A 27,026-nucleotide genomic window follows, 5' to 3' on the forward strand; every position below is an offset into this window, starting at 1 on the left:
TTTTGGGACAGCAGGTGGCGGTAGTGTGCCACCCAGTTGGACCAGAGTCAGACGAAGAAGCAGCAGCAGCAGAAGACGAAGAAGAAGAAGAAGGTGTCTGTGGTGACAGCACTCAACATGGCGTTCAATTTTGGCGGTGCCACGAGCAACCCAGCAGCAAGTATGGATATTTTTTAGTTAATTGGGAAATACTTGTAAGAGCTGGTAATGTGTTACATATTTCATGTCGAAGCTAAAGCTGTGTTAATGCTTGTACATGAGTTATAAATAGAAATGGCAATGCTAATGGTTCACCCTCAGTTGTTACGGTGGGTTCGTCTACCGGCTAACGACAGACCTCACGTGAAAACGGAGAGCTTTTACACTTGAGTCAGTGCAACTAATGAACTGTAGTCGGATTTGTGTTCGCGTGTTTCGGTGCTAATCTGGGCTCCAATGAGACCGAGCTCTTGTGGCTAACTGTTTTGGATGCCCGTGTGTAAGCTAAAACAAGCTAAACTCACCCAGTACTTACAGCGCTCTCTCGTTGTTTGTTTGTTTCTAAAAGGCACGTCCGGGTTTTCATTCGGTTCATTTGGAGCCAAAACTACGCCATCGACAACATTTGGCTTCGGGACCCCAGCCACTACCACCACAGCCTCATCCGGATTCGGTAGTAAGTCCACAGCTCAGACCCAGATTCCTCCTTGCGGGGATTATCCTGTGCGTGGGGCATTATCATCACGTAACCGCCACCAATATGAACATAGAATGGGTTTTTTCCCAAACCCTTCTCCTCAAAGCATAACTGAGCCCACTGGGTTCCCTCAGTCTAGGGCTCAAAGGTTCTGGGTTGTTTTGTTTGTTTTAAATTGGGCATTTCTTCACCTCTCGATGCATTTTGAACATATCTACCAGTTGGTTTCTTGGGTTTCCTTTTTAAAGCTTTAACACTGGCAAACTAAGCACTCACTATATGGTGCACCTCACAGATACAGGCAGCTGCTAATCAGTCCTAAATAACAAACTAATTAAATACTCAAATGTCACTCATAAACCCAAACTGCTTGGATGGATGGTATCACACAGCAAGCCATATTATTTGCCAAAAAATTCATTTTAAAATGCTCAAAAGGGCACCAACGCTATAAACATTGTCAGGGGGTCCAGTTCATGATGAGCTTGATGAAGACCACCACCTGAAAGGCATTGGTGGTAAAGCAAGCATTCCTGGAGCTTCTCCAAGAGGTCTGGTTATTTGGATTAGCAACCAAATGTGCATTTTCTCACTGTTTAGCAAGTGGTTGTTGGCTGTTGTTGCTGTGAAATTGGTCTCAAAGAAGAATGCAGTGGTGCATTGAAAAGCCTCCTTGTGATTGCTAACAGATAAGTGGTCGCATATAGTTTGCATGGAAGATACACCAACTGCTCTCCATGCACTAGTAAAACTGCGAAAAGTGTGACACAAACTGTAAACTGGGAGTGTTCACCTTCAGAGTAAAAGTTGTATGTTTTGAAACGTATTGGTTGAAATGCTGAGGCATATGTCATTTGAGGGCAACAGAACTGCGTTTCTGGTTTGTCGCACTTTTTCCAAGTTTCACTACTACTCGACAAGTAGTTAGGTGTTTGCAGACAAGTCATCATCTTCCATAAGATGCTTTTGATGCAGCATTTTCGTTGCAACCGATTTCACTCAGTGACAGCCAGCAGTCTTCAGCAACCAATCGCCAACCAGGGAATGTGTTTTTTTTTTCCCTTGCAACCAGTGGTTGCCACGTAGTTGCCAGCTAGCCTCAAAGCCTGTGTGATCTTGTCTAAATAGGGCCTTACTAGTATTCAACACAGACAGTTACATACAGTCCAAAACTACTAGGCTGTTAATGTGGTTTTCATAGCTGAAGTTGAGCATTTTATCATGGGAGTCTGGGGATTCACTCACATCTGGGAACTGGAATTGTGGGCACTTTAGTAAACGGTCCCTTTTTAAAAAAAAAATTCCTTCAGCGGTTGCTACATAGAAGTTAAAGACCCTCTTCTGCTGGCTGTTAATGTTTCGTTTTACTAACTAATGCAAAATAAAGCCATGCATATATAATGTATTATTTCTGTGTGCTTTGCCTTCATTAGCTCTAACAGCCCCTGGTTTTGGGGCAGCCACCACCACCACTGCTGCACCAGCCACAGGCTTTAGCTTTGGCTCCACCAACACTGGTAAGATGCTCATTGTTCAGACGCGTAGCTTTTCTTTTAAGACACTTGAAGACTGTTTTTACAATAAATGAGTCCGTGCTGAATCTGGCATTGTGTCATTTAATTCCATGTCATTCTCTCTTTCTCGCTGCCTGCCTGCTTTGGCTGCAGGATTTGGGGGGCTGGGAGCTGGAAACACCACGGCTGGTGGGTTTAGTTTTGGGGGGTTCGGTTTAAATGCAAACCCGGCAGCAGTCAGCTTTAATGTGGGGTGCTTTGGTACAGCAACCACCACTGGCACAATTTTCAATTTTGGTAATAGCCTGGCTAGCACAGGTAGATGACCTTTGTGAATCAGTACACTCTGTCTGTAAACTTACATTTCCATCCATTGTTTGATATCTGTGTGGATCAAGGATCGTTTTATCTTCACCTGGTGATTCATTTCATGAACACAATACATCGCTGTGATTGCATGAAGAGACAAAATGTTGAATTTTTTTACTCATTTCATTTGATTGCTGTGAAGAGTCAGTACACTTTCACCTTTGTGTAGAGGTAAATCGCTATATTGTAGTGAAATTCTCATTCTCCTCTTATTAATGGTAGCAGTTGTGAATTCATTCTGTCATTCTCTCACCTGTTTTGTTTGTTGGTTTGCTTTTGGGGGGTTTTGTCGCCTCGTTGAGCACATTTCTTTTCTCTTCTTCTTAGGCACATTCGGTGGCTTCGGAACAACAACGACAACTGCTGCTGCACCAGGGGCAACATTTAGCTTTGCTCCCCCTGCAACGGGTTAGTTATAGAGCTGGTTTGAACCCCCACTCTGCCTTATTACAGTTAAATTCATTTCAGTTTTATTTATATAGTGCAAATAAAGACCCTACCATAATAGAGATAAAACCCCAATAATCAGACGACCCCTAAGAGCAAGCACTTGGTGTCAGTGAGAAGGAAAAACTCTTTTAACAGTACGAAATCTCAGGCAAAAGCAGACTTCGGCCGGGCCAGCCATCTGAGCTTAGGTGGTAAACATCACCTAGGCTGTGCTTACGTTTGATTTGTGCTGTGCCGCTCTACGTAATGCTTGTTTCAGTGGATTCAAACTTCAAATTAGGAAGTGTGTCATGAGTGGCAGTAGCTTACTGGAAAAGGATAGAAAATTTCCTTCATTTACTCACACCTAAAAATGCTGCTTCCTGTCGAGTTGCAAACATCAATGAAATGTTCACAATTTTATTTATTTATTTTTTTAGATTGTTACTAGGGCTGTTCGATATAACCATATATATATTGGATGACGATATAAAAACATCTATCGTTGCATTTTACGCTATCGTTTGTTTCGTGGTGTCGCAAAATAAACTGTTTACGGCAATATTTTTTCATCGTTTTGATGGTCACTGTAGTGGCTATATTAATTTCCTAAAGTTCTCTCTTTCTCTTATATTTAATATAACCACACTACAGACGGACAAGCGCTTGTTTTCATGCATTGTCATTAGCAACAACGACGGTAACACCACCGCATGTCCTCTTGTTTATTTTCCACATAAACCTTTCACAATAAAGCTCAAGATCCTGTTGAGACTTTTCAAAATAAACTGAATCACATGAAAGATGCAGAGTATTTATGGATGAGAAGCAGAAAAGAGCCGTCAGGCGCTAAAAAATAAACCTTGGACTCAAACGTAAGAACAGGCTTTTCCCCGCAGCACGCCGTGTAATAAATACTCAGAAAGAAAACGGCGGCCGTTACAACTTATGTCTAAAAATGTATCGTTTCATGCATCTGTTAAAACACTCGACTCCAGGTACATGACGCGCAGCTGGAAACACTTCCCGCAAGTCGAGCTGCCCGAGATTCACAGAATTTACAGAAAATGTTACATTTTTGTGATTTATATCGTTATCGGACGATAGATGTCTGAATATCGGGATATGACATTTTGGTCATATCGCACAGCCCTAATTGTTACCACAAATTTTCTGGAACTCTTATATCACTTTTAAGGCTTCCGTTGTAAAATAACAAATGCTAAAACTGCCAAAAGTCCTTTAAATTTCTGCGGTGTCTCTCTGGCAAAGCTGGAACCATATTTCCCAAATTCCCAAATATTTGGCATTGTTTCCTTAACTGGTTTTTCATGAGCACTCGTACTTCCTCAATCATACTTCCTCCCTGTGTTTGCACATTGTTTTGTTTTAGGAAGCCTGTTTGGTAACACGCAGAACAAAGGGTTTGGGTTCCCGACTGGGCTTAGCACAGGGACTGCTGCAGGAACGTCGGGATTTGGAACTGGAACTGGACTAGGAGCAACTAGCCTGGGTGGCTTTGGAGGCTTTAATATCCAGCAGACTCAGCAGCAGCAAGGTAAGAACCTCAATTTCCCTGCAAATAGAGGAAAAATACAAATGAAATGTATATCTGTTGAACAGAGTTAGAAGCCAGCCACAGCTATTCAGACTGATATTCTGTTAGAAACAAATTTTTTACAAAGTTCAAAACTGGTGCCAATACATTGTTGTTATAATTATGCAACTTTGGGTATCATGAAATTGGAGACATTCCACTAAATTCCACATGAATTTCTTGCATCTTTTGTTTCTAGTAAAATGTTTTTTGAATACATTTGAAGAATAAGATAAAACTAGAAAGCGAAAATTTCTGAAGAAATTTTAAGTGTGTCTATGCTACTGCCAGATCAGTTGTCCAAAGACATCAGGATGTATGTGTTTGGAGCAAAAAACTGTTGAGTTTTAAGCAGAGAGTCATCAGCTCAACTCCTGTGAGTGGCAGGAGGGGATGAGACACACACACACACACACACACACACACACACTCTGCAGTTGGGGTCAGACACAGAGATGGGCAAACAGGAATTAAGCTCTGAAACAAATGCTTGCCAAGAGAAAACTGTAGGTCCGATCGCAATAATTCTTTCACCGTGAGTGGCAGGAACTTCCACACTACAACATATTAAATTTTCATGCCTGTAGAGTGTATCATACTGACGTGGTGACAGTGTAAAGACACCCTTCAATGTTAAGTTTGAGCTGAAAATTGAGAGCAGTTTTAGAATGGTCGTCTATGGGGGACAGAGAGGGAGGAGGCTGCGCTTTGATGGCATTTGTGAGAAAAACGTAAATCTGATCTTGATAAGAAACACATTGGATGAAAGAAGACAACGATAGCTACATTTTGATGTATAAATTATTGATGTAGGGCAAACGGTTTGGGTGGGACAGGACGAGAAAGACAAATTTTTTCAATTATTCTCCACACTCTGGTTTTTTGGCAGTTGACAGTTGGGCGAACATTCTGTGAAAATCCCAATTTTCCTAAAACTTAAACTGCTCTTGTGAAACAACCGTAAAAGATATCGCAACGAGGATTTGGTCAATAAAAGTCCAAAATCTTGTGACCCGTTTAAAGTTTAAATGACGTTTCTACGACAAAGTATGGCCGAGCGGTAGGCCTTCAAAGTGGCCTGGGTTGGCGCCACCAAAAGTCATAGCACACCATTCCAGATCCAGCTGCACAAAATGATATAACATATGTGAAGCTTGTATCAAAACTGTGGGGTGAGTTACGTGGCGAAATTTTAGGCAGAAAAAGGAGAATAATAAGCAGCATAAATCTGTCGAATAGTAATAAGTGTGCCGTTACATAGGCACACTTGATTTAAAAAAAAAGAAAAGAGAAAAAAAAAGAATGTTACGTTATGTTATGACATCATCATGATGATCAAGGCATTTCATATGCCTTTGAGCTGTGAATCCTTAAATAGGGGTAAGAATCCCATACTTTCATGCAGTTTTCTTGCAACACTCAAGATTGCAGCATTCAAAGGTACGCCTGAGAAACATTTTAAAACAGTTGAATCTTTAACACAGTCACTTCAGCAACACTCCAACATGTCTCAGAGTAAACACGCTGGCTTTACTACAATGGACCACCAAAATCCAGAGCCAAATTCGGAAGAAACTCATTTCCAGCTTCCACTCAAGAGGAAGGCAGGCCCGGATTATGTTGCACAGAATTGCACAAGTGCCGACAGCTGCTTTCCACCAAAGAAAAACAGGCGAATCTGTGAAGAAAAAACTGTGTTGAAAAGACAATCCAGTCAGACCTCAAAAGGCAGCAAAAACAACTCTGAGAGCTACTCTCCAGAGAGAAAGAGGAAGAGGAAGAGAATAGACACTGAGAAAAAAGAAACAGCAGTGACTCCGAGCATCCAAAAAAGTTGGACGCCAAGGTCTATCCAGCACCAAGTTGGGGAAATGGACGTTACGACCTCGAGCGATACTTTAACCTCTGAAATCGCACCAAAAAGAAAACAAAAGTCCAAAAGAAGCCATAGTGACACAGAGCATCCAAAAAAGTCCAGGACTATCGATCTCCCAGGTCAGAAAACAAACGATACGGCCTTGAGTGGTACCAGAACCTCTGAAAACACACCAAAAAAGGAAGAGAGGCCAGAAGACCAGAGAGAGAAAAACGTGTGGCTCATTGGGTCCATCAACATCAGACGAGCCGAGGGTGAAACAACAAAGATTTTCGGAGAAAATTTTGGACTTGATGCCAAAGTCCAGTGGTTTGGCGAAGGAGGAATGCGCTGGTCGGGAGTCCTTCCTCGTTTTTATGAGGAGCTATCCACACAGAGCCCACCTGACATACTGGTAATCCATGCTGGGGGCAATGATTTGGGACTCTTTTCTGCTGATGAACTTTCTTCTGTCATTGAGAAGGAATTGATGCAACTGCACACAGAGTTCCCCTCAATGACAATTGCATATTCATGCATCAGCGAGCGTCAAGTGTGGAGACATGAAAATCCAGACGAAATCAATGAGGACAGGAAGATTGTGAATGCCAGCATTAGAAAGGCTGTCGACCGCTTTGATGGAGTGGTTATTGAGAATCCGCCCTTCAAGCTTTTCAACAACTCCAACTGCTTTGGAGTTCATTTTTACACGAAAGCAAATGAAGTGTTTCTGACAAGCATCCGCAAGGGCATCAAGAAAAGTCTTAAGTCACATCACTGAAAACTGACTTGAGACATTTCTTTCACAGTCCAGAAAACCATACGTTGTTCATTTTAGGCAATGTGAACAACATATAGCTAACATGTGCTCTCATTTTTCTTTTCCTCTGCCTCTCACCCCCCAACCAGTCATGACAGATGGCTGCCCCTTTCTTAGCCTGGTTCTGTCAAAGGTTTCTTCCTTTTTATAAGGGAGTTTTTCCTTTCCACCGTCGCCCAGTGCTTGCTATTAAAGGGGATCATTTGAATGTTGGCGTTGATAGTTTAGAATCTAAACTAAACTAATAAACATCAAACTTCAGGTGAGGGGTTCACATAGTAGGGAGCACTACAAGAATTACAAATAAAAACATGTAATTGGTGGCTAATCAAAATAAAGAAAACAATAAAAAAAAAAAAAAACATCTCTTACTGCTCTGTTTATTTATTTAAATGAACACTTGTACTTTTTGTCATAGAAGAATAAGAATATTAATATGAATATGAACACCAAGGCGTTTCCAGGGCAGCCAAGAGATATAATCTCTCCAGCCTGACTTGGATCTGCCCCGGGGCCAAATGCCTGGTGGCACCCTTGCCTCCATGGGCACCTTAACTCATCACTTTTGGCGCAGAGAATGTAGTTTATGAATTAATACTAGAAAGCGAAAATTTCGGAAGAAATTTTAAGTGTGCCTATGCCGCTGCTAATCAGTGTAGTTTGCCATTCATACGGCTGCTTAGGGCAAAACTCAGAAGAGCAGCCATTCTCCACCATGAACTATGGTAAAAACAAACACCGCTCACGCTTCACAGATGACAGCTTACAGTTTTGTGTAAAGATGAAGTTACTTCGTACAGCGCTGATTTGCAGACGCTGTGCACACAGATTCATGAGCAGAAGTCCCATTGTACCACGGCAGAGCCGACAAAGTTTGCATGAACACGCTTTGAAGCATTACGTTATGGACCACTTTTCACACATGGTTGGTGTACCCACACAGCCGGCTGTAGCTTTTCAACTCACAGCCCGACACACACCCAAAAAACAGCCGAGAGAGCACAGACTACGCCCGAGAGGCGTGATTGCAGATGCCGCTCAGGTGGGTCCACCTCCCCTGCAGCGGCACTGCAGACCACGCCCCGCCACACACATCAAACACGTAAAATAAATATTTATGCACTTTCACATTCACTTTTTGTTTTTTGTTATTTTTACACAGTGTTCTGAATGGCTGTAGACCATTCTTCATCAATCTTGTGTATTATTATACAAACTTTGGTTGTAAGATTCAGATAACTATTTAATAAAAGCTAAATATTTTATATGAGAGTAAGAAAGAAAAGTATATCTTTGTGTTCACCTTTCTCTGTTAATGCCCTACCTGGCCCCCTGGCAAAAGCTTTGCTAGATCCGCCCCTGCACAGTTACCAGCTGTCAGCTACACAAAATAGGAGCTTGGTGTTTGTCTCTCAGAAACAGTTCATAACTTCCCTTCAACTCATTCATGTCACCTAAATTGTAAACCTGTTTCTCCATCACCAGTTCAGCTCTGATGATTCAGTAAGGACCTCTCCTGGTTTGGACCAGCCCTTTTTTCAGCTGTGGCTCCAGCAAACATCAGCTGATACTAGAAATTAAAATCAAATGAATTCTAACAACAGCTGATCAAGCTTAAACGTGCTGCTGTTGTTTAGCGCGATAAACAAACAAGAGCGAAAAGCCGATCATTGATCAGTTTCATGATTGAAGTTTCAACAGGCGAGAGAATGACAGGGGAGGCTTCGTAACGACAGAATAAATCGTAATATTTTCTCTGAATGTGGGACGATTCCGTTTGTACGGCAACTCTACGAACTAACCCTTATGAATAAAATAAAGTTCAACGTCAGTAACTTAGCGCGCACACAGCTGTATAGAAACTCCCGTCGTGCTAGCTAGCACGCAGTACGATTGTAAAAAGTCAGCACAACGAAAATAAACTACACCTAAACTCTGTTTATATCTGACCCAAATAGAGTGCAGTTCATAACTTCTTACCTGAAATTCAGTTCACCTCACGCTCCTGCCTTCGGTATCCCTGATCTACGATTGAGCTCCGCGTTAGCCACCACCGGTCGATCGGCGGTCGCCTCGCCGCCTCGTATGTCTCTTTCCCCGCATGTCCTTTCTGTCACACACCGGTGGATAGCTGCCCTCGGTTGTAGCTCCGCGTTAGCCACCACCAAACAACTCAGTTATTTTTTCCACATCGACCAGCATCATGGCAGCACGGTGGCACGGTGGTTAGCACTGTTGCCGCACAGCAAGAAGGTCCTGAGTTCAATTCCACCATCAGGCCGGGGTCTTTCTGTGTGGAGTTTGCATGTTCTCCCCGTGTTTGCATGGGTTCTCTCCGGGTACTCCGGCTTCCTCCCACCGTCCAAAGACATGCAGTTTGAGGGGATAAGTTAATTGGATAATCCAAATTGTCACTAGGTGTGAATGTGTGAGTGAATGTGAGTGTGAATGGTTGTCTGTCCCTGTGTGTTGGCCCTGCGACAGACTGGCGACCTGTCCAGGGCGTACCCCGCCTCTCGCCCTATGACAGCTGGGATAGGCTCCAGCGCCCCCCGCGACCCTGGAAAGGATAAGCGGAAGCGAATGGATGGATGGATGGACCAGCATCATCGGCCCATATAAACGAAAAATAAGTCCAGCTAAAACACAGACTCTTGGCGAGCGATCGGGTGATGAAACGAGTGTCAGCCGCCTCACTGTAAGCCAAGCCCGGGTGCTTTTTCACGAAGGGTCGCTAGCGGCGCTAGCTAGCTAGCCGGCTATCAGCAACACATAAGAGAACTGTTGCTAATATGGGATGTCTTGATAAAACGAGCAGATATTTGAAGTTTACACACCTACATTCTCGCCTGAAAATATAGTAATAAGTGTGCCTCTTGGCATAGGCACACTTAATGAGCTGTGACATGTTTTACCTCTCGTTCCCATGGCCAGGAGGCTTGTTCGGTCAGCAGGCGGGTCAGAATCAGTCCACCCAGCTTTACCAGCAGGTCACCGCTCTGTCAGCTCCCACCTTGTTAGGAGATGAGCGTGACTCCATACTTGCCAAATGGAACCAGCTGCAGGCATACTGGGGCACAGGGAAGGGCTACTACAGCAACAACAACCCACCTGTGGAGTTCAATCAGGAGAACCCATTCTGCAGGTTCAAGGTAAAGACAGAAAGCTCAGTACAGTGTGTTTGGTTTGTTTTGCTTTGAATTTTACATTGTAGTCATGTGTATCTTGTGGTTCCTAGGCGGTGGGGTACAGCTGCATCCCGATGAGTAAGGATGAAGATGGTTTAGTAGTCTTGATTCTTAATAAAAAGGAAGCTGATGTGAGAGCTCAGCAGCAGCAGCTGGTCGAGTCCCTCCACAAGATCCTAGGAAACAACCAGACCCTCACTGTCAACGTAGAGGGTGTCAAAGCCCTGTCGAATGACCAGTAAGTCATAAATATGTGATTATATTTCTTTTTTTTGGTTTTGTTGTTGTAGTAGTAGTAGATCACGTAGAAACACTCTTCTTGTATCTTCTGTCCTTTTTAGAACAGAGGTGATCATTTATTTGGTTGAGCGCTCTCCCAATGGCACCTCCAAGCGAATCCCAGCGAGTACCCTCTTCAGCTATCTGGAGCAGACTAATATAAAGGCCCAGCTCACTCAGATTGGAGTGGCCATGTCAGTGACACGCACAGAGCTGTCCCCAGCACAGCTCAAACAGCTGCTGCAAAATGCTCCTGCAGGTAAATGTGCATTTGGTGTGTTCTTTTCTTGTGTACAGTGGTCCCTCGTTTATCGCGGGAGTTACGTTCCAAAAAGACCTGCGATACGTGAAATCCGTGAAGTAGCCAGCTTTATTTTTCACAATTATTACAGATGTTTTAAGGCTGTAAAACCCCTCATTACACACTTTATGCACTTTTCTCAGACAGGCATGAACATTTTCACACTTTTCTATCTTGTTTAAACACTCTGAAAGTTTAAACCTTCGTAGAAAAATAAATCCAGTATTATAGAATAAAACCAAAGGCACCCGCGGTTGCCTTTGACGGTGCAAAAGGTTTCGTCGACATTGTTGTTTTGGTTGGGGAGAAAACTTACAAACATACAGTACAGCACTTCAGAGTCACACTGCTAGCGATCGAAGATTTATGTAAATTTGACAAGCTGAACGCATTCTGTACTGTATAGAAGACACGGCACGATATTGATTGACAACGCTCTACAGCCAATCAGGACGCAGAATATAAAGCGCTGTTGAAAAAAAACCATGCAAAATTGTACACAAAAAATCCGCGAAACAGCGAGGCTGCGAAAGGTGAACTGCGTTATAGCGAGAGACCACTGTAATAGAAGAAAGTGTCATTCTTTTAAGTTGGTTGTTTTGAATAGTTGCCAATAATGTTTCTTCCTGAGCAGGAGTGGATCCTATCATTTGGGAACAGGCCAAGGTGGACAACCCTGATCCAGAGAAGTAAGTTGGTTGTGGTATTATAAGTTTTTATTATAATTAACGCAAAGTTACCCTAGCTTATAAAAAGCAAGACATCCAGCTAAATAATACAATTTTATTTAACTTAGTTGAACCAATATGGAAAATGACAGATAAACATGAATCGACTCCAAGTCTTCATCAGTCTATAACAAACAGTCTGAATCAGAGGTGTGGACTCGAGTCACATGACTTGGACTCGAGTCAGACTCGAGTCATTAATTTTATGACTTTAGACTTGACTTTAAAAAAGGTTGTAACACTTGTGACTTGACTTGGACTTTTACACCAGTGACTTGGGACTTGAATTGGACTTGAACCTGTTTACTTGAAAAGACTTGATATTTTACCCAAATCTAAAATTTAACATACATATTATATAAAAAGTGCGGACCATTAATTCACTTTATTCATTCATTCATTCTTACCACACTCCGTATGTATGTGAGCGTGGGCTGTAGCACAGCCAATCAAATTAACCAGATTTGAAAAAAACAAGAACAAAAACGCTCGAGCCAAAAATGCTTCCAAGAGTAATTTCTTTCGGGTACATAAACTACGAAGTAGTCAACAAAAAACGAAATGCAATATGCAAAACATGCAAGAAGAGAATCACAGACGGAGATGGAACAACTTCCAACTTTGTCCGACATTTGAAGTTGCATAAAGAAGGTAGGTGGTGCTTTTTTTTTTTTTTTTTTTGCTACGATGAGACAGCTGACTTAGCTAACTTCATCTTATTAGCAAATGTTCTCCGGGCTACGTTGATGATACTGTTTGGCTTTAACAGGTATGATATGTTTGTCATGCTATTTTAAATCCGGTCCTGCAAGCGCATCCAAGAATAACATGCAACTTGTCAGCTCAGAATTGTCGGTGAATGGTGAGCAGGGTCCGTTTCAGAAAGTGGGTTCTGTAGCTGTACTCAGTCTCTCTCCGTCTCCTCCCCATCATTAACCCCGTAGATTTAACCCAGTTTAGACTGACAAATATTTATTTTACCATCACATCACAATTCAAAATCACTGTGTTTAATTTGCAATTAGTGTATGGTCGTGTTTAACTTTTGCATGTCTGAGCCAGGGAAACATTTTTTTTTTGGTTAGAAAATCTGGCCCACCTTAGTGTGTAATTGAGTAGTCCTGCTATACATGGCCTTTTTCTTCTGTCATTTATGTCAATACATCAAATAAAATACTTTGATCTTATATTATTAGCTGTTGTTTATTTGCAAAGGTTATTCTCAACAGGGATGCTAGACAAAAACGGCGTTTTCTACAGACAGCCTAGCATACGCTCTCCACTTGCGAGTGAAAAAAGAAAAAGAAAAAACACCCCTTCCCTATTGGTGTTAGAGTTTACCATGTCAGCCAATCAAAAAAATGATAAGGCAACATGTGACATTTGGTTGTTTAGGGAGAAGGGGAAGTTTTTAGGAGTGACACCAGCGACGGAAAGCGGGCGAGCGAAAGAAAGAGAGAGAGTTTTCATATGTGAGACATTAGTGACGTTTAGCGTGTTTGGAGGCTGTAGTTAGTTTGTTGTGTAGTTATTGTTTTGTATTGTGTGTCGGTTAGACTGCTGAATTTCATATTTGATCTAAAAAAGCTGTCAAAGGCAGATTCCAGTGTAAACGCTGTCTCCACATAGAAAACTGGACTGTTGCACCTCCAGTTGTCAGACCTGCAGGGTTTAGGCCTGTGGTGTTCTCCTCTGTCTTATACTGAACACAAACTACATTTTTTGGACTGGCACAAATAATTTGTGTGCCTTCTTATTTGATGCAGCACACCTGATTGTTCTGTAAATAGATTTAAATGGTTATATAAAAAACGCCTGAGGCCTTGGCTGCATTTTTAGGTAAATAGTACCATATAACTTTGTTGTTTGCAAAACTTGTGCATAATTTTTAGAAATGTACAATTTCTATTTGCATTTCAAGTTATGAAAATGATTCGTTAAACATGTAAAAAAATATAACTTTTTTCTACTCGGATTCTGAATTTTTTGTCTGAATTTAGATCAACTGTGCTAATATAGTATACCAAAATGAAAAAAATAACTCAAATTTCAGATATTTGAGGTTGTGCTGTAAATAATGATACCAAACAAGGCAAGAAAAACATATTTTAAAAGTGAAATATAGAGGTAAAATCAAAAGTAGTCAAGAACGGCCAATTATACCCGGGACCCCAGAGGGTTAAAAAAAAGACTTGAAAGGACTTGAAATTCAAAGTTTCGGACTTGGGACTTGACTTGAAAGTTGTCTGTCTTGACTTGCGACTTGACTCTGACTTGCTTGACTTTACTTGAGACTTGACTTGTGACTTGAGGATAAAGACTTGGGACTTACTTGAGACTTGCAAAACAATGACTTGGTCCCACCTCTGGTCTGAACTATTTATCTGTTATGATAAATAATTCAAAATCTAGTCTACTACATGACCCATAGAGGGCACTAAAGTATAAGCATAAAGTCTGGGCTGACAATAAGATAACTGTTCTATATTGCAAACCATTGAGGGACCAGCAAACGCTAATAAACAGCAATACAAGAACAGAAAAAGCACACTAGCATAAACATCCATGACCCCATTTCACACATTTTTAATAAATTAGTTCATATTAGGAGAAATCTTTTTGTAAAAGCCTGAGTAGGAAAAGCTGAGGCACCAATTCCCCAGATTTGATCTAGTTCCGATAATCCATAGTTTCTAAAGTTTTTTAGGGTTTTTTTTTTTTTTTTTTGGAGTTGTTCACATTAACTACAAGTTTAACAAAAATTTAATAAAAGCTGCTGCTTCATTTTGTGTGTCTCCAGGTTGATCCCAGTGCCCATGGTAGGATTTAAGGAGCTGCTCCGCAGGCTGCAGATCCAGGAGCAGATGACTAAACAGCACCAGACCAGAGTGGATGTGAGTGTAGTACTCACTGTTCCTGCTGTTTGTGGTTTTAATTTTCCAGATATTTTTTTTTTCTTTTTCTCAAAGGACTCAACATGGGTGCAGTGCTGTTAGTAATGACATGAAGGTTCTGCTTTAATATGATTAGAAACACCCGTGTTTACCTGCTATTTCAGGTGGAAACGTTCTGTTAACAACAAAATCGGTTTGGAAGCAAGTATATTTATATTGTAACACTTTGTTAGGCTGACCCCAGCATGAGACACACACAGTTCTCAATTGCACTTTCAGGGGACGTTTATTTACACACTGTCCAGATCGCTCAGTTCTGCTTTGGATCTCTCTCCTGCTCAGCCCAGCTCTGCTCCACTGTGCTCTGTCTGTACTGCTACCCCCAGGCCCCAGCAGCTACTGCAATAGGAGAAAGTATGATTAGTATGATGAAAATCAGCTGTGTCGGCCAGCCTCCCTTGGTACTGTCGGCTGATGATTGCTCCACCCCTCCCTGCAGCTGAGCCACAAACCACACTCCACCACATACATATGTATATCATAGGACATTTCAAACTAAACTAGAACATGAGACCTGGTAGCTGTGTGGGTTCTCATCTACTTTTTATATTGTCACTTGAGTGCAGTTCTAATGCTGTTGGTCTTGAACTGTGTGTGTATTTCAGCATAATGTTATAAATGTCAAAGTTCTCTTCACTCTGTTAAATGCTGCTTCTAAATGAGTCACATTAGTATCTGTTGTAGCGAGTGGACCTTCAAGTTGCATAGAGGTATTAGCCACACTGCTTTAATCAGGAAGAGAAAGGAGCAACAGAAACACCTGGATCTTTTTAACCTAAATTTCCTGGCAAAGCCGCTTAGTCAAAGTCACGGCCAAGCACAGGAGAGACTGCTACATAACTCTAAAGAAGTACTAAATTTAAGCTACCCTGTGATTTACAGTCAGCTCTAATATCTGTGCAGATTGAGCATCCTTGCCAGGTCAGGTTTGGCATTTTTCTCTGTTGTCCATGGCCCCTGCATTCAAATAATAAATTAATTTTGCTCCAGTTGAAACTTTTTCCAGGTCTTTTTGCATTCGGGCATGAAATTTTGGATGTGTGAAGACCTCTAATATCAAACATGTGCTTGTTATCAGTTTTAAAAAAGCATAAAGTACTTGCAATCAAAATAAATTCTTGAAATGTCAAAGCTTCATCCTCACTGTTTTCAACCATGCATGTGTGGACTTGCAGATTATCTCCAATGACATCAGTGAACTGCAAAAGAACCAAGCGACCACAGTGGCAAAGATCGCCCAGTACAAGAGGAAGTTGATGGATCTATCTCACCGAGTGCTGCAGGTAGCTGTCTCACTTTTTTTTATAAGCCATTCAGACATCCTTGCATCTCTGTTAAACTCTAAGCTCAAAATTCACTGTTTATATAAATAAAAATTAAATAAGTGTGGGAATTGAAAAGTAGAACTTTGTTTTGCATGAAATAAACTGATGTCATATCTGAATGAATGCCTCAGCTGTCTAAAGCTTTCCCTTCACTACTTTATCAAACTTTTCTTTTTCTTTTTTCCTTCCATATTTATCTCTCCTCCTTTGTTTTCCTTGGAAGGTGTTGATCAAACAGGAGATCCAGCGAAAAAGTGGCTATGCTATCCAAGTGGACGAGGAGCACCTCAGGGTGCAGCTGGACACCATTCAGTCTGAACTCAATGCCCCCACACAGTTCAAGGCAAGTGTGTTGAAACTGTGGCCGCACAGTGAGATGTGTCAAACAATTAGAGTTGCTATGAAATATTTTTGTAATCAGGTATTCTATCAATTCTCTATTGACTAATTGAGTAATCGGATAAATACTTTTGTCTTAATGAGCCAATGGAAATTATTCAAAAGGGGGGGAAAAAGACGCATACCATCAGCAGGGCCTGGTCACAGGACCTCGGGGACATATGGGTGCAGAAGCCCTGTGAAATAACCTGGTGCCTGTCCATGAAGAGCTCTCAAAGAATCTTAAATTGCACTCTGGAATAAACTTGAAGCCAGTGTAGCTGCATCAAGATTGGAGTCGCATGTGAAAACTTGGAGGATTTTGTCAGAAGCCTGGCAACAGCATTTTGAACAATTTGCAACAGTTGTGGGGAGGTTTTGCTAAGACCTGTGTATAGTGCATTGCTGTATTCCAATCGTGACGAAACAAAAGCATGAATAATCATTTCGAGTTTGGGACGTGACACAATGGAGCTTCATCTGTTAGCTTAGTTTCTCTTAGCTGAGTGCTACAAAGAAACAATGCAAAGACTTTTCACTGAGAATATTTTTGTAAAGTTTTTCAAGTTAATCATTGCAGCCTTAAAATGAATAAACAGTTCTTAGCAGCTGATAGACGTCAAACATTTGTTTGTTTTTTTTACAGTGTTTGTTCTGTCTTTGTCTTCCAGGGTCGGTTAAATGAATTAATGTCCCAAATCCGGATGCAGAACCACTTTGGAGCTGTGAGATCAGAAGAGCGTTACAGTGTGGACGCAGACCTCCTCAGAGAAATCAGACAGGTGAGTCGGAATTCTAGCACCTCTGACCTGCAGTTGTTGTGCAGGCATTCCCATCATGTGTTCAGTGATTCCGGAAACTCAGCCCAGGACTTAAAAAAACACTAAGAAGGAGAACATTAAAGTAACTTTTGAGTCTTCCGATACCAAGTTGCAGCAAGCAGAAAGACTATCATGATGGTAACATCCTGTCAGGGTTCTCACCCACCTTCCTTTATGCGGGTAATCTCTGAGGTGCTGACAGCGAAAGACAGAAGTAATCACTTTTGCACAGGAGCGTTTTTTCTTATTGCAAATAAGTGTAACATTGTAAAAACATTAGCTTCAAGGTCTGTCTCAGAGCTTCTGTGTTATTACTGGTGGCTCCAAACTGAGGAAGACTGCTCTAAACTTGTGGATGAAGGCTGAGACAGCTTGTTTAAGTTGTCTTCTCCCAGTAACTGAAACACTGTCTCCTTTTCTCTCTCTTTCAGCACTTAAAACAGCAGCAGGAAGGTTTAAGTCATTTGATCAGTGTCATCAAAGATGACTTGGAAGACATCAAACTTATAGAGCACGGGCTGAGCGACAGCGGACACATGAGAGGAGGCATCCTCAGCTGAGTCTGCCCCACCAACCTGCACATGCTCAGACACACAATCCTCCCAAAAAAAATGGCGCCTCGGCCATTTAATTTAGAGGTAATCTGCACTGTAGTTCCCCGATAACCCCAGTGATATCTGAACCTGCCTGCTCAGATGATCATTTTGACTAGAATGTGCCTTTAAGTCCCCACGCGGACAGGTTTATCATTTGCCCCACTTTCTGTACCAGGTAAACACTGACTGGTTAATCTGTGCTTTCTCAACTGACACAGCCCTAATGGAAAAGACTCAACAAAGTCTAATAATAGCTGGGATCCCTTATGTCAAATCAGATTATAATTATAAGACTACAAATGTGACTGGCATGTAAACAAGTTGTGTATGTCACCAGTGAAGACATTGTAAATACATGTTTGTATTTCTTTTTTCTTTTTTTATTCTCCTAGAATGTTAATAAATTTCATTTATTGGAAAAATTAAAGCACAGTGAACTTGCATCTCTTACACACATACTTTAAACAATGGCTAGTTTCCCTATTAATCTATTTAATTTATTCTTGTAAGTCCACCTATTTTGTGATTTGAGCATTTTCATTGTTTTGGTGCAAATATAGAAACACCTGACGGTCCTTCTATAGCTCTTCAGGCCAGCCCTTTCCAACATCTCATCAAAGCAGGGCTTGAGTTGATAGGATTTATGTCTCGGATTCACATCCCTGCCGAGATGAAAGACTGATTGGCAGTTGAACTTATTAGGCAGCTTTCATGCAGATTACATCCCCTCATCTAACTTCTACTTCAGTAGCTGGCAAAGAGCCAAACATCTGAATTCTCCAGACCTGGCAGCCTTTGCCTCTTTACTTTCTTCTTATTGTAAATATTTAATACCCATTATTTGTCATTATCTGTTCCTCTGCCTGTAAATATTTTTGGGAAAAAGTCCACATACACTACGTTGCCAAAACTATGTGAGCCACCTACACATTACACATAACAGCCACAGGAGCTTTTTATGATATCCCATTCTAAATGGAGTTCCCCACCATTGCTATGAAAACCATTCCCATTCTTCTGGGAATTCTTTTTGCAAGATTTTCACCCAGAAGAACATTTGTGAGGCCGGACACTGATAAGAGATAAGAGTGCTTGGATAAGAGTGCTTGGATTGCAGTCTCCGTTCTACTTTCTCCCAAAGGTGTTCAGTGGGGTTTGAGGTCAAAGATCTATGTGGACCAGTCAAATTCTTTCATATCTAATTTATCAAACCAGGCCTTTATGGACCTTATTTTGTGCACTGAAGCATAGTCATACCTTAGTCCTTCCATTGCTAAGCAGCTGCATGCTAGTCTTACATCTCCAAGAAGTAGCATACAGCTTTTATACTGATGTTAATCCAAGAGGAGGTTTAAAATTGTGCAGTTATTGAGTGCATAGAGGGATGGTAGCATTTACACTTGTAGCAATGAGACTTAAAAAAAAAACCACCTGAATTCAAAGATTAAGAAGTGCAATTAAGCAGCTTTCATGCAGATTACATCCCCACATCTAACTTCTACTTCAGTACCTGGCAAAGAGCCTGCATCTGTATAGTGTATCACAGCTGTTATCACTAACAGAAACTGAGGTCAAGAAAATTATGACACATCTGTGGGCTGCATCTGCTTATCACTGTGGAATTTCCTGCAGTATGCCCTCCTACACCCACTCATACAGCTCACTATGGAACCACGAAAGACATCATACTGTATCTGTTTATCCATTAACACTTTATAATAAAGCCTGTGACTAAAGGCATAATTCCCCAATAATTAAATGAAGTTTCAGTGTATTTTATTTGAAATTGCAATTAAAATGTATTTACCTACAAATACTTAAATGTATGTACACTAGAAAAAGGGAGTAATAACTCATGTTTTAATTAGTAACAAATATATTGTACAGTGCATTGTGAAGTACATTTAATTATGGGGAAATTATGTCTTTAATCAGTTGGTAGTAAAATACATTGAAATTAAACTTAATTACAGGGGAGTCACGCCCTTATTCACCAGCTGTATTAAAAAGTGTTACCATTTTTCCCTCTCCTGTAGTAGTCTCAAGGAACTGTGAATCAACTATGATGTGTATCTGTAACAGTATCTGCTCCAAAGATGTTAATAGTACACGGAGTACAAATAGACAAGCCAGTATTGCACGTGTTTGATGTTTTTATTCACCAACTAAACAGGTGAACTTTCAGTTAGATAAAAACTTTAAAAATACATATATAGAAAGTTCTTAAAAAAGTGGTCAAAAAGATCTATGTTGCAATGCAAAAATAATCTTTTTAGTTCATGATGTAAAATACTACTAGTACTACAACTATTAAACTTTTCATGATTGTGCATCCAGGTAAAAAGTAAACACAGTCCTTGACGTTCTCTGTGCATCATCCGGGTCATTTCAGCTGGTGCAGCTACAGCTCCCGGTCCCGCCTCTCAGGAATGTGCAGAGAGGTCCACCAGACGGAAAGCCTCCATGAACTCATTAATATCGATGCTTCCGTCCTTGTTAAAATCGATGCTCTGGGCCAGGTTTGCAATGACATCATCACTGATCTCTGTCTTGAGATGAGAGCTCAGGAGTTTCCAGGTTTGACGAAATTCCTCGTAAGAGATCAAACCTTAAGGGGGATGTGGAGGGAGAGGAAAATTCACAAACGTGCTTTATTGTGTTGGTGACCTTGGAGCTGATCTCAGGTCTTTCACCCATTCACAGAAATAACAGGGCACCAAGAGCATATAAACACCCCCCCCCCCCCCCCCCCCCCAAAAAGAAACAGTCAAGCCGAGTAGTACACTGCTTATAAACAGTAAAACTGAGAGTTTGGTTGTTAACTAACCTGAGTGATCTGTGTCTATGATTCGAAAGATAGTTTCCAAGTTGGAGTGGTTTTTGTACATCGTCTCCAGTAGGCTGGTATCTGATATCTGTCAGGACAAGATGTGTGTTTTGTATTTTGGGGTGCCATACATTTTTCATGGTTTTACAGCTCTGAGCAGAAGGGAAGTAAGTTAAGAACAAATGAGTCACCTCTAGTTTGGGCTCAGTGATGGAGAGCTCCCTTATCCACTCCTGATAGTCCACCATGCCATTCTTGGTGCTGCTTACAAGCTGTGGGCGCAGCACTCTCCAAGGCAAACCCAGCTTCAGCACGCTCTCTGTGGCACTTGCCCAGTGACTTGGAGAGATTATCCCTATGAAAAAGATGGGAAGAATGACTAGCCCTCACGCTCTCATATGCTGCCGTTATGATGTGTTTTATGTTTTGAGGAAATGAAGTATTAAAAATTCTGAATGCTATTTGGTGTAAAGCAATTACAGCTAACCTGTGTTGTTGGGATCAAACTCTCGGAAGGCACTGATGAGATCTGACTTGTGTACGAACAGCTGTCGCCTCAGAGCTTGTAGAGCTGATCTCTCTGTCCAGCCAACACTGCCGAAAAGCCAAGGAGGAAAAGAAAATCCTCAGGGATTTCATATTTATTAAAACAATGTGTACAGCCATCTTCAGCAAAGGTTACCACTTGATTTTCCACTTTTATTTCAACTCAAAAGAACTTTTTGTCAGAAAATCTCATGAAAAACTCTTTGAATTGCTAGTGTTAAAATAATGCTTGACTATTTCTTTGTGTTCCTTTACCTTTGTCTCAGTGTGAGCTCTCTGCAAGTCCTGCTGGCCTGATACTGAACGAAGTGAGGGACCAGATCAGCTCCCATTCTTATATAGGCTCCTCTATTGCTGCCCACCTCATAGTAATTTGAAGCCGAAAAAATTGTTAGTACCTGGATACAAGAGAAGAGATGTTGGGGAAAAAAAGGTTTCTTCTGTCACTCAGAAACCTGTGCTTTATGTGCTTACCCTGCGGTTGTGGCAGAACTCATAGCCATCCTGTTTGCATTCATGGGAGCGGATGAGGAGCTGCAGGTTGTGTCTTCCGAGAACCTCCTCTGTGACATCTGGGCCCCAGTAGCAGCCTCCACCTCTCACTTCATTGGGAATGCAGCCATTTTGGGGCATAGGATCACTCCACAACAGGTCTACCATCTGAACAGAGGGTATCAATCTGCCTTCTGAACTGTATGAGCACTCTGAAGAATTGGTCTATGTTTGACGATGCTCACTGCCACTTACTTGTTCCCACTCATGCTCGTAGGTCTCTATTCCTTCTTCACACTCTGGGTCTGAGTCAGAGTCTGGCTTCTTCCTTTCTCCATATGACTGGTCAAACCCAGCCAACCTACGTCTTTTCTTCAGCTCGTCATCCACGGACCAGTTCATTTGCTGATGGCTGATGTGCAGGTTATGTAGTGAACGTCGTGGGGGGCCTTGAGATGGGGTTGAGCTGTGGTGAGTCAGAGATCGCACCCGACGTCGAAAGTCCACTGGAACGCCGGCGTCTCCGTTCCTGCTGTTCATCGTCTGGCTGTTGCTGCCGTTCACTGCTAGTTTAGTCATCTTTGGAGGTCTGAGGGCTGACACATACTGTGCATGTTGAAAAAACAAAACACAGATTAAGTATGCTGACATTTCTGTTTCCTTAGAACAAAATTGAACTTAAAACACAATGAACTGAAAGTGAAAGGTCTTTCTTACTTTGTGTCTGTCCACTCTGGCTATTACGTTCAGGTCTGTTGTGTCAGAGATCCCTCCATGCACAATCAGCACCTTGTGATCAATCACAGTAGCCAGAGGTAGCCAGCTGAAGATCTTTTGGAGAAGCTTCAGGATCTTCTTGCCGTGCACCTACAGATCAAGTCATCTTTATCATACCTTATATATAGTCACGGTCATTATTATCATAATCCATCCTCTTCTGCTTAAGAAATTCAGGGTAAAGGTGGGGAGGTTGGAGAGAGAGAGGCAAGGTACAGCCTGGACAGGTCACCAGTCTTTCACAGGGCTAAACATACAGTACATGGATATAGACAAACATTCACTCCTAAGGGAAATTTTCTGGCAGTAACTTTTTTTTTTACAGATGTAAATTAAAAACAGTAAAATTCAATGCATGTTTAAAAAATACATGAAAATTCCTTCTTTTTAAAATGGTACATTGTAGTGTATTTTTATGCATTTTGTTTTTTAAAATTATTTGTTTATTTGTTTACTGTTTGGGTGTCAAACTGAATGCTAATATTAAAGTAAGTTTAAGCCTTACCCTATATTTTCCCAAAACCTCTTTAGTAAAGCCATATCTGGGATAACACACAATGAATGATAAAATTAGTAAACACATCACATGTTGGATCGATATAAAAATGATTTCTTAAAGCTAGACTATGACTGTATTCTGACTGAAGATGTAAAACAAAAAAATAGAAAGAAAAAAAAGAGCGCGAGATTAAGAGAAGAAAGTGTTCTGCAGACTGGCTTACCTTAGGTTAACAATGTGGTCCTCATGGTTCCCTCTGTTTAAATGAACATCATTGGGGTAGAGTAGCAGGAACCCAAACAGGATGAGCAGAATCTCCAAGGAGTTTTTGCCACGATCCACAAAGTCCCCATTGAACACATACGGTTTCTCAGGAGATGGCAAACCATTCTGGACAGTTTTAAGAGGAAATTTTGATCAAATTGAACATCTCTGAGTGACAAACCTTTTTGAAATGTGTGGATTGTGTAGCCTAACCTACTTTATAGAATATCAATAGCAGATCTTCTAGCTGCCCATGGAGGTCTCCTGGAAAAGAAAACATAAAACCTGTTTTTATCATACGACTGTTGTGACTACAGTAGACTGAAACTGACAAAAATAACCAAATAAATCATGTGGTAATGATCATATCAACAACAAAAATACAAATCATAAATATGAGGTTTAATTATTTATAAAGTGTTACATAAATCAATATATTTGTAGGTGTTTGCCACCATAATAATTTACCCATCAAATAATTTCACTATTTTTCTTACTTTCCCATTTTATTTTATTTTATTTTGTTACACATTTTCTTATATTTCTTCCCAGGACATATTTATTTGTTTAATTTGTCATAGAAAGTCACACATTTATTTTTTGTTTCATTGTGCAAAAAAGACAGTAACAACAAAGCAAAGAAATAAGTAATTAATTAAATAAAAAAATAAAATAACATGGAAAAATACATGGAACTGAAAAGCAAAGCTACAAACCATGCTACAATCATTTAAAAATGATTAATGTCTACATAGATTTCTGATCTGTGTTTAAGTATGTATTACTCTTGATTTTGACCGTTTCGGTCCTCCATAGATGAGTGCATGCTCAAATAGTAGGAAATAAAAAAGGCACAGTTTGGGGGTCAAATCTAGGAAAGGCCTGTTGTGTACCACATATAGTAATCTCCTTGGTGTGACAGGAGGAGAGATGACTGATGTTTGGAAGAATTCTTAGAAGTCTCCAAGTCTCCCCAAGAATCTGCAGAACATATCGTGCATGGAGCTGCTACTGGGGGAAAGAAATCATGTATGAATAAACCGAGTGTTGAAGAATAAGGCAATAAGGTCTATATCTGCCATCACTGTGCCTAATGTGGCGCTGTACCTACTTGCTTGTGCTTAAAAGCCTCCACAAGCTTTGACACTCCGCAGAACGTCATGGGGAAGGTCAGGTGGGGCCCCGTGTAGCTGTCAGGTACATCTATACTCTTGTAGCAAAAATATCTTTCCCATTCTGCATCACGGCAGATTTCGTTCTCACGAAAGATGTGAGAAATTAGATTTCCTTCATTAGAGACAGAGGAAGAAAGAAACGGACGTGGATCAGTGCAGTGAGGAAAAGCTACTTTTGTGCTTCTCAGCAGGGAGCAGGCTGGGTGAGCTCGGATTAGCTCACCGACTGTAATCTAATGAAACCTATAAGACCGCGAATGAAACTGTGTGTAATAAGAGTCACTGTCTTACTTTCACTGCTGGCTGGGGTGAAGTGGTCCATCAAGAAGCCAAAAAAATTGTACAGCTGCAGGAAGTGAAAAAAGTAACCATAAAAAATGACAGTTTATGAAATCATACAACTAGTCCGGTAAAACTGTACTTAAGCAGAGTGGACACCGGAGCCCCTGTCAGTGCAGGTATCATAGTTAGCTGATATTGATGTCATGTTTTCTGGTGTCTATTATCTATATATCAAAGTATAGGACACATTAAAATTATGGCCTATGGCTAAAAGAAAAGTGAAAATAAAAGTAGCATGGCAGACAATTAATGTCTGTATTAAATTCAATAGTAGTAAGCGATGTGATGACCTATCCTATAGTTAAAGCAAATATGCCAGTTTCATAGTGGTGCTATCAAAAACAGGCAATACATCCATACATAGCTGTGCAGGTATTCCAGTCTCTACCAGAAAATTGCATGACCAGCATTATAAAACACCTTAGAAGATGGCTAAAAAATTACTTTTATAATGCATATATGACACCGACTAATATCAGTTGCGTAAGCTCACCTTGATCTGATCTTGTTGTCCTGCATATTCAATAGACTGGAAGATGTTCCACGTGCACCTGCGTCTGATCTCCAGCCGGGCAACATACTGCCGATACCAGCGCTGAATCAATAAAGCCGCTCTGATTGCTGAAGATTTGGAGAGAAATAACAAAGCACTCATCTTCCATTACCAGTACTTTTACACTCTTAGTGAGATCCAGGTTAAAACACTTACCAGTGGCAGCTTTACCGCATGCATAAAAGTTGGGTTAAATTTACAAAGTTAAACTTACTGAGATTTTTTCCAGAGAATAGTTTGAACTATACACTATAAAAGGTACAGCTGACTGAGTAAATAAACTTACCTGGGACTGAGATGCTCACTAAAATGGGAGAAGAAACTGAGTTGTAGTTTTACAATTTAAAAAAAGCATTTCTTTAAAGAAGAAAAAGATTGGAAAGTAGCTGCACCTCTGTCACATTTCTTCTGCTGTACTTCTGATTTTCTCAGGCCACAGCCCATGACCTCTTTGCTGCTGTCACTGTCAGAAACAAAGACAAAGATACTTTCACACGGTCTGAAATTTCTGACCTTGTGTTTTGCAACCCGGGAATAGTGCAATACTAGATCTCAAGATACAAAATAACATCCTATACTTATTTTTACAGTTTAACTGACACTTGATTCATGAAATGTTCCCAGTAAATCCAAAACAGCATTAACAACACAAGTAACATAAATGTAAGTAACTTGGAAAAACAAATTATTCCTTAAAATAACTGAATTTATGATGTTAACCATTAATAGAATAAGAACCTTGGCATTTAATATTAATATAAAACTGAAGAATACACAACAAAATCAAAACAAATCCCCACACTGAACATTAATACTTACCTGGCCACGTCCCCTTCCGTTCATTACCTCCTCTCTTACACCTTATAAAAAGGAAAAGGAAAAAAGTATAGGTTATAACTTTATGACTATTTTGTTTTCCTTGTGTAGCAGCATGGGAAACTGCAGTCCTCTCTCCACAGCTACAGCACCCCAGCCATCACAACAACACACCAGCAAGTGTCTCAGACAGGCTCCTGCGATCGCTTAAACAAAACAAGATGCAAGTGGATTAGGATTAAACCCTACTACAGCTGGCATCTGCGCTGAATAAACACATGACGGCTCTAATAAAGGGCAGCAAGTGTTTTGAAAGGAGGCTTAGCTGCAGTAAATACAGATGTATTCATGAATGAAGTTACAAGTACAGCGCAGCATGTACTCTAATTTGCTCTCTTTCAGTTCTTGCAGTAAGTTTTTGCTCACACCTAGCCTCAGTGTTTCCAGGCCTCTCTCCCTGAAGGAAAACGTTTTTCAATTTTTAGTTTTGTAACACTATTAATGCGTCTCAGGCGCTTCATAATATGACTGGCAGCAAGACAATTGGATTACATTACATTGTTGCACCTTTATTATGTGCCATCTGCAATACATTTCGCATGTTGTTGCATTTTGATACAGTCTACAGTACTAATATTTGTCTTTATTAAAATGCTACCACTGAAGTTTCCCCATCTTGCTGTGTTAAATGCTGCCACACCTCCTTTGCCCTGTTAAGCACCAATGAAAATTGTTCATTAAACTCAGCTTGTTTTCAGCGTCCTCAAGAAAGTCGTCTGTGATGTCTGCTTCTGGGACATCACGGTAAACGTTTGTCTGTGTATAAAATCTCTGTGTGATCCCAGCCAGCAGCACCTGTTGGTGCTGTGACTTTCTACGACAAGGAAGTGGTGGGAGACGTCTGC

The 27,026-nt window shown here is 40.9% G+C and overlaps 2 protein-coding genes across 9 annotated transcripts; one reads left to right on the forward strand and one right to left on the reverse strand.

The window, feature by feature from the left end:
- Positions 1–18,252, forward strand: nup54 (nucleoporin 54). 6 transcript variants are annotated; one of them, XM_019360998.2, is made up of 15 exons: positions 1–160; positions 548–655; positions 2,110–2,193; positions 2,344–2,508; positions 2,887–2,967; positions 4,382–4,546; positions 10,195–10,412; positions 10,499–10,686; positions 10,790–10,986; positions 11,663–11,717; positions 14,557–14,650; positions 15,886–15,993; positions 16,259–16,378; positions 17,085–17,195; positions 17,666–18,252. In XM_019360998.2, the coding sequence occupies exons 1-15, from the start codon at positions 118–120 to the stop codon at positions 17,792–17,794; spliced, it is 1,866 nt and encodes a 621-aa protein (XP_019216543.1). In that variant the 5' UTR covers positions 1–117; the 3' UTR covers positions 17,795–18,252. The 6 variants fall into 6 exon arrangements, with proteins under 6 accessions (XP_019216543.1, XP_005456295.1, XP_003451577.2 ...); XM_005456238.4 differs by having other exon boundaries at positions 2,344–2,379; positions 17,666–18,078; XM_003451529.5 differs by lacking the exon at positions 2,344–2,508 and having other exon boundaries at positions 17,666–18,078.
- Positions 18,082–27,026, reverse strand: ppef2b (protein phosphatase with EF-hand domain 2b). 3 transcript variants are annotated; one of them, XM_005456240.4, is made up of 19 exons: positions 26,125–27,026; positions 25,698–25,768; positions 25,592–25,609; positions 25,462–25,470; positions 25,246–25,373; positions 24,702–24,756; positions 24,347–24,522; positions 24,129–24,243; positions 23,453–23,499; positions 23,195–23,361; positions 22,978–23,014; positions 22,413–22,562; positions 21,951–22,301; positions 21,678–21,863; positions 21,459–21,601; positions 21,145–21,251; positions 20,849–21,012; positions 20,658–20,745; positions 18,082–20,438 (listed from the first exon to the last, which is right to left on the reverse strand). In XM_005456240.4, exons 2-19 carry the CDS (start codon positions 25,747–25,749, stop codon positions 20,254–20,256), a joined length of 2,178 nt encoding a protein of 725 aa, XP_005456297.1. In that variant the 5' UTR covers positions 25,750–25,768; positions 26,125–27,026; the 3' UTR covers positions 18,082–20,253. The 3 variants fall into 3 exon arrangements, with proteins under 3 accessions (XP_005456297.1, XP_003451578.1, XP_025764875.1); XM_003451530.5 differs by lacking the exon at positions 25,462–25,470 and having other exon boundaries at positions 26,125–27,021; XM_025909090.1 differs by lacking the exons at positions 24,129–24,243; positions 24,347–24,522 and having other exon boundaries at positions 19,966–20,438; positions 26,125–27,016.

This window comes from Oreochromis niloticus, linkage group LG7 (assembly GCF_001858045.2).
Source record: "Oreochromis niloticus isolate F11D_XX linkage group LG7, O_niloticus_UMD_NMBU, whole genome shotgun sequence".
In the NCBI taxonomy this organism is placed as follows: Eukaryota; Metazoa; Chordata; class Actinopteri; order Cichliformes; family Cichlidae; genus Oreochromis; species Oreochromis niloticus.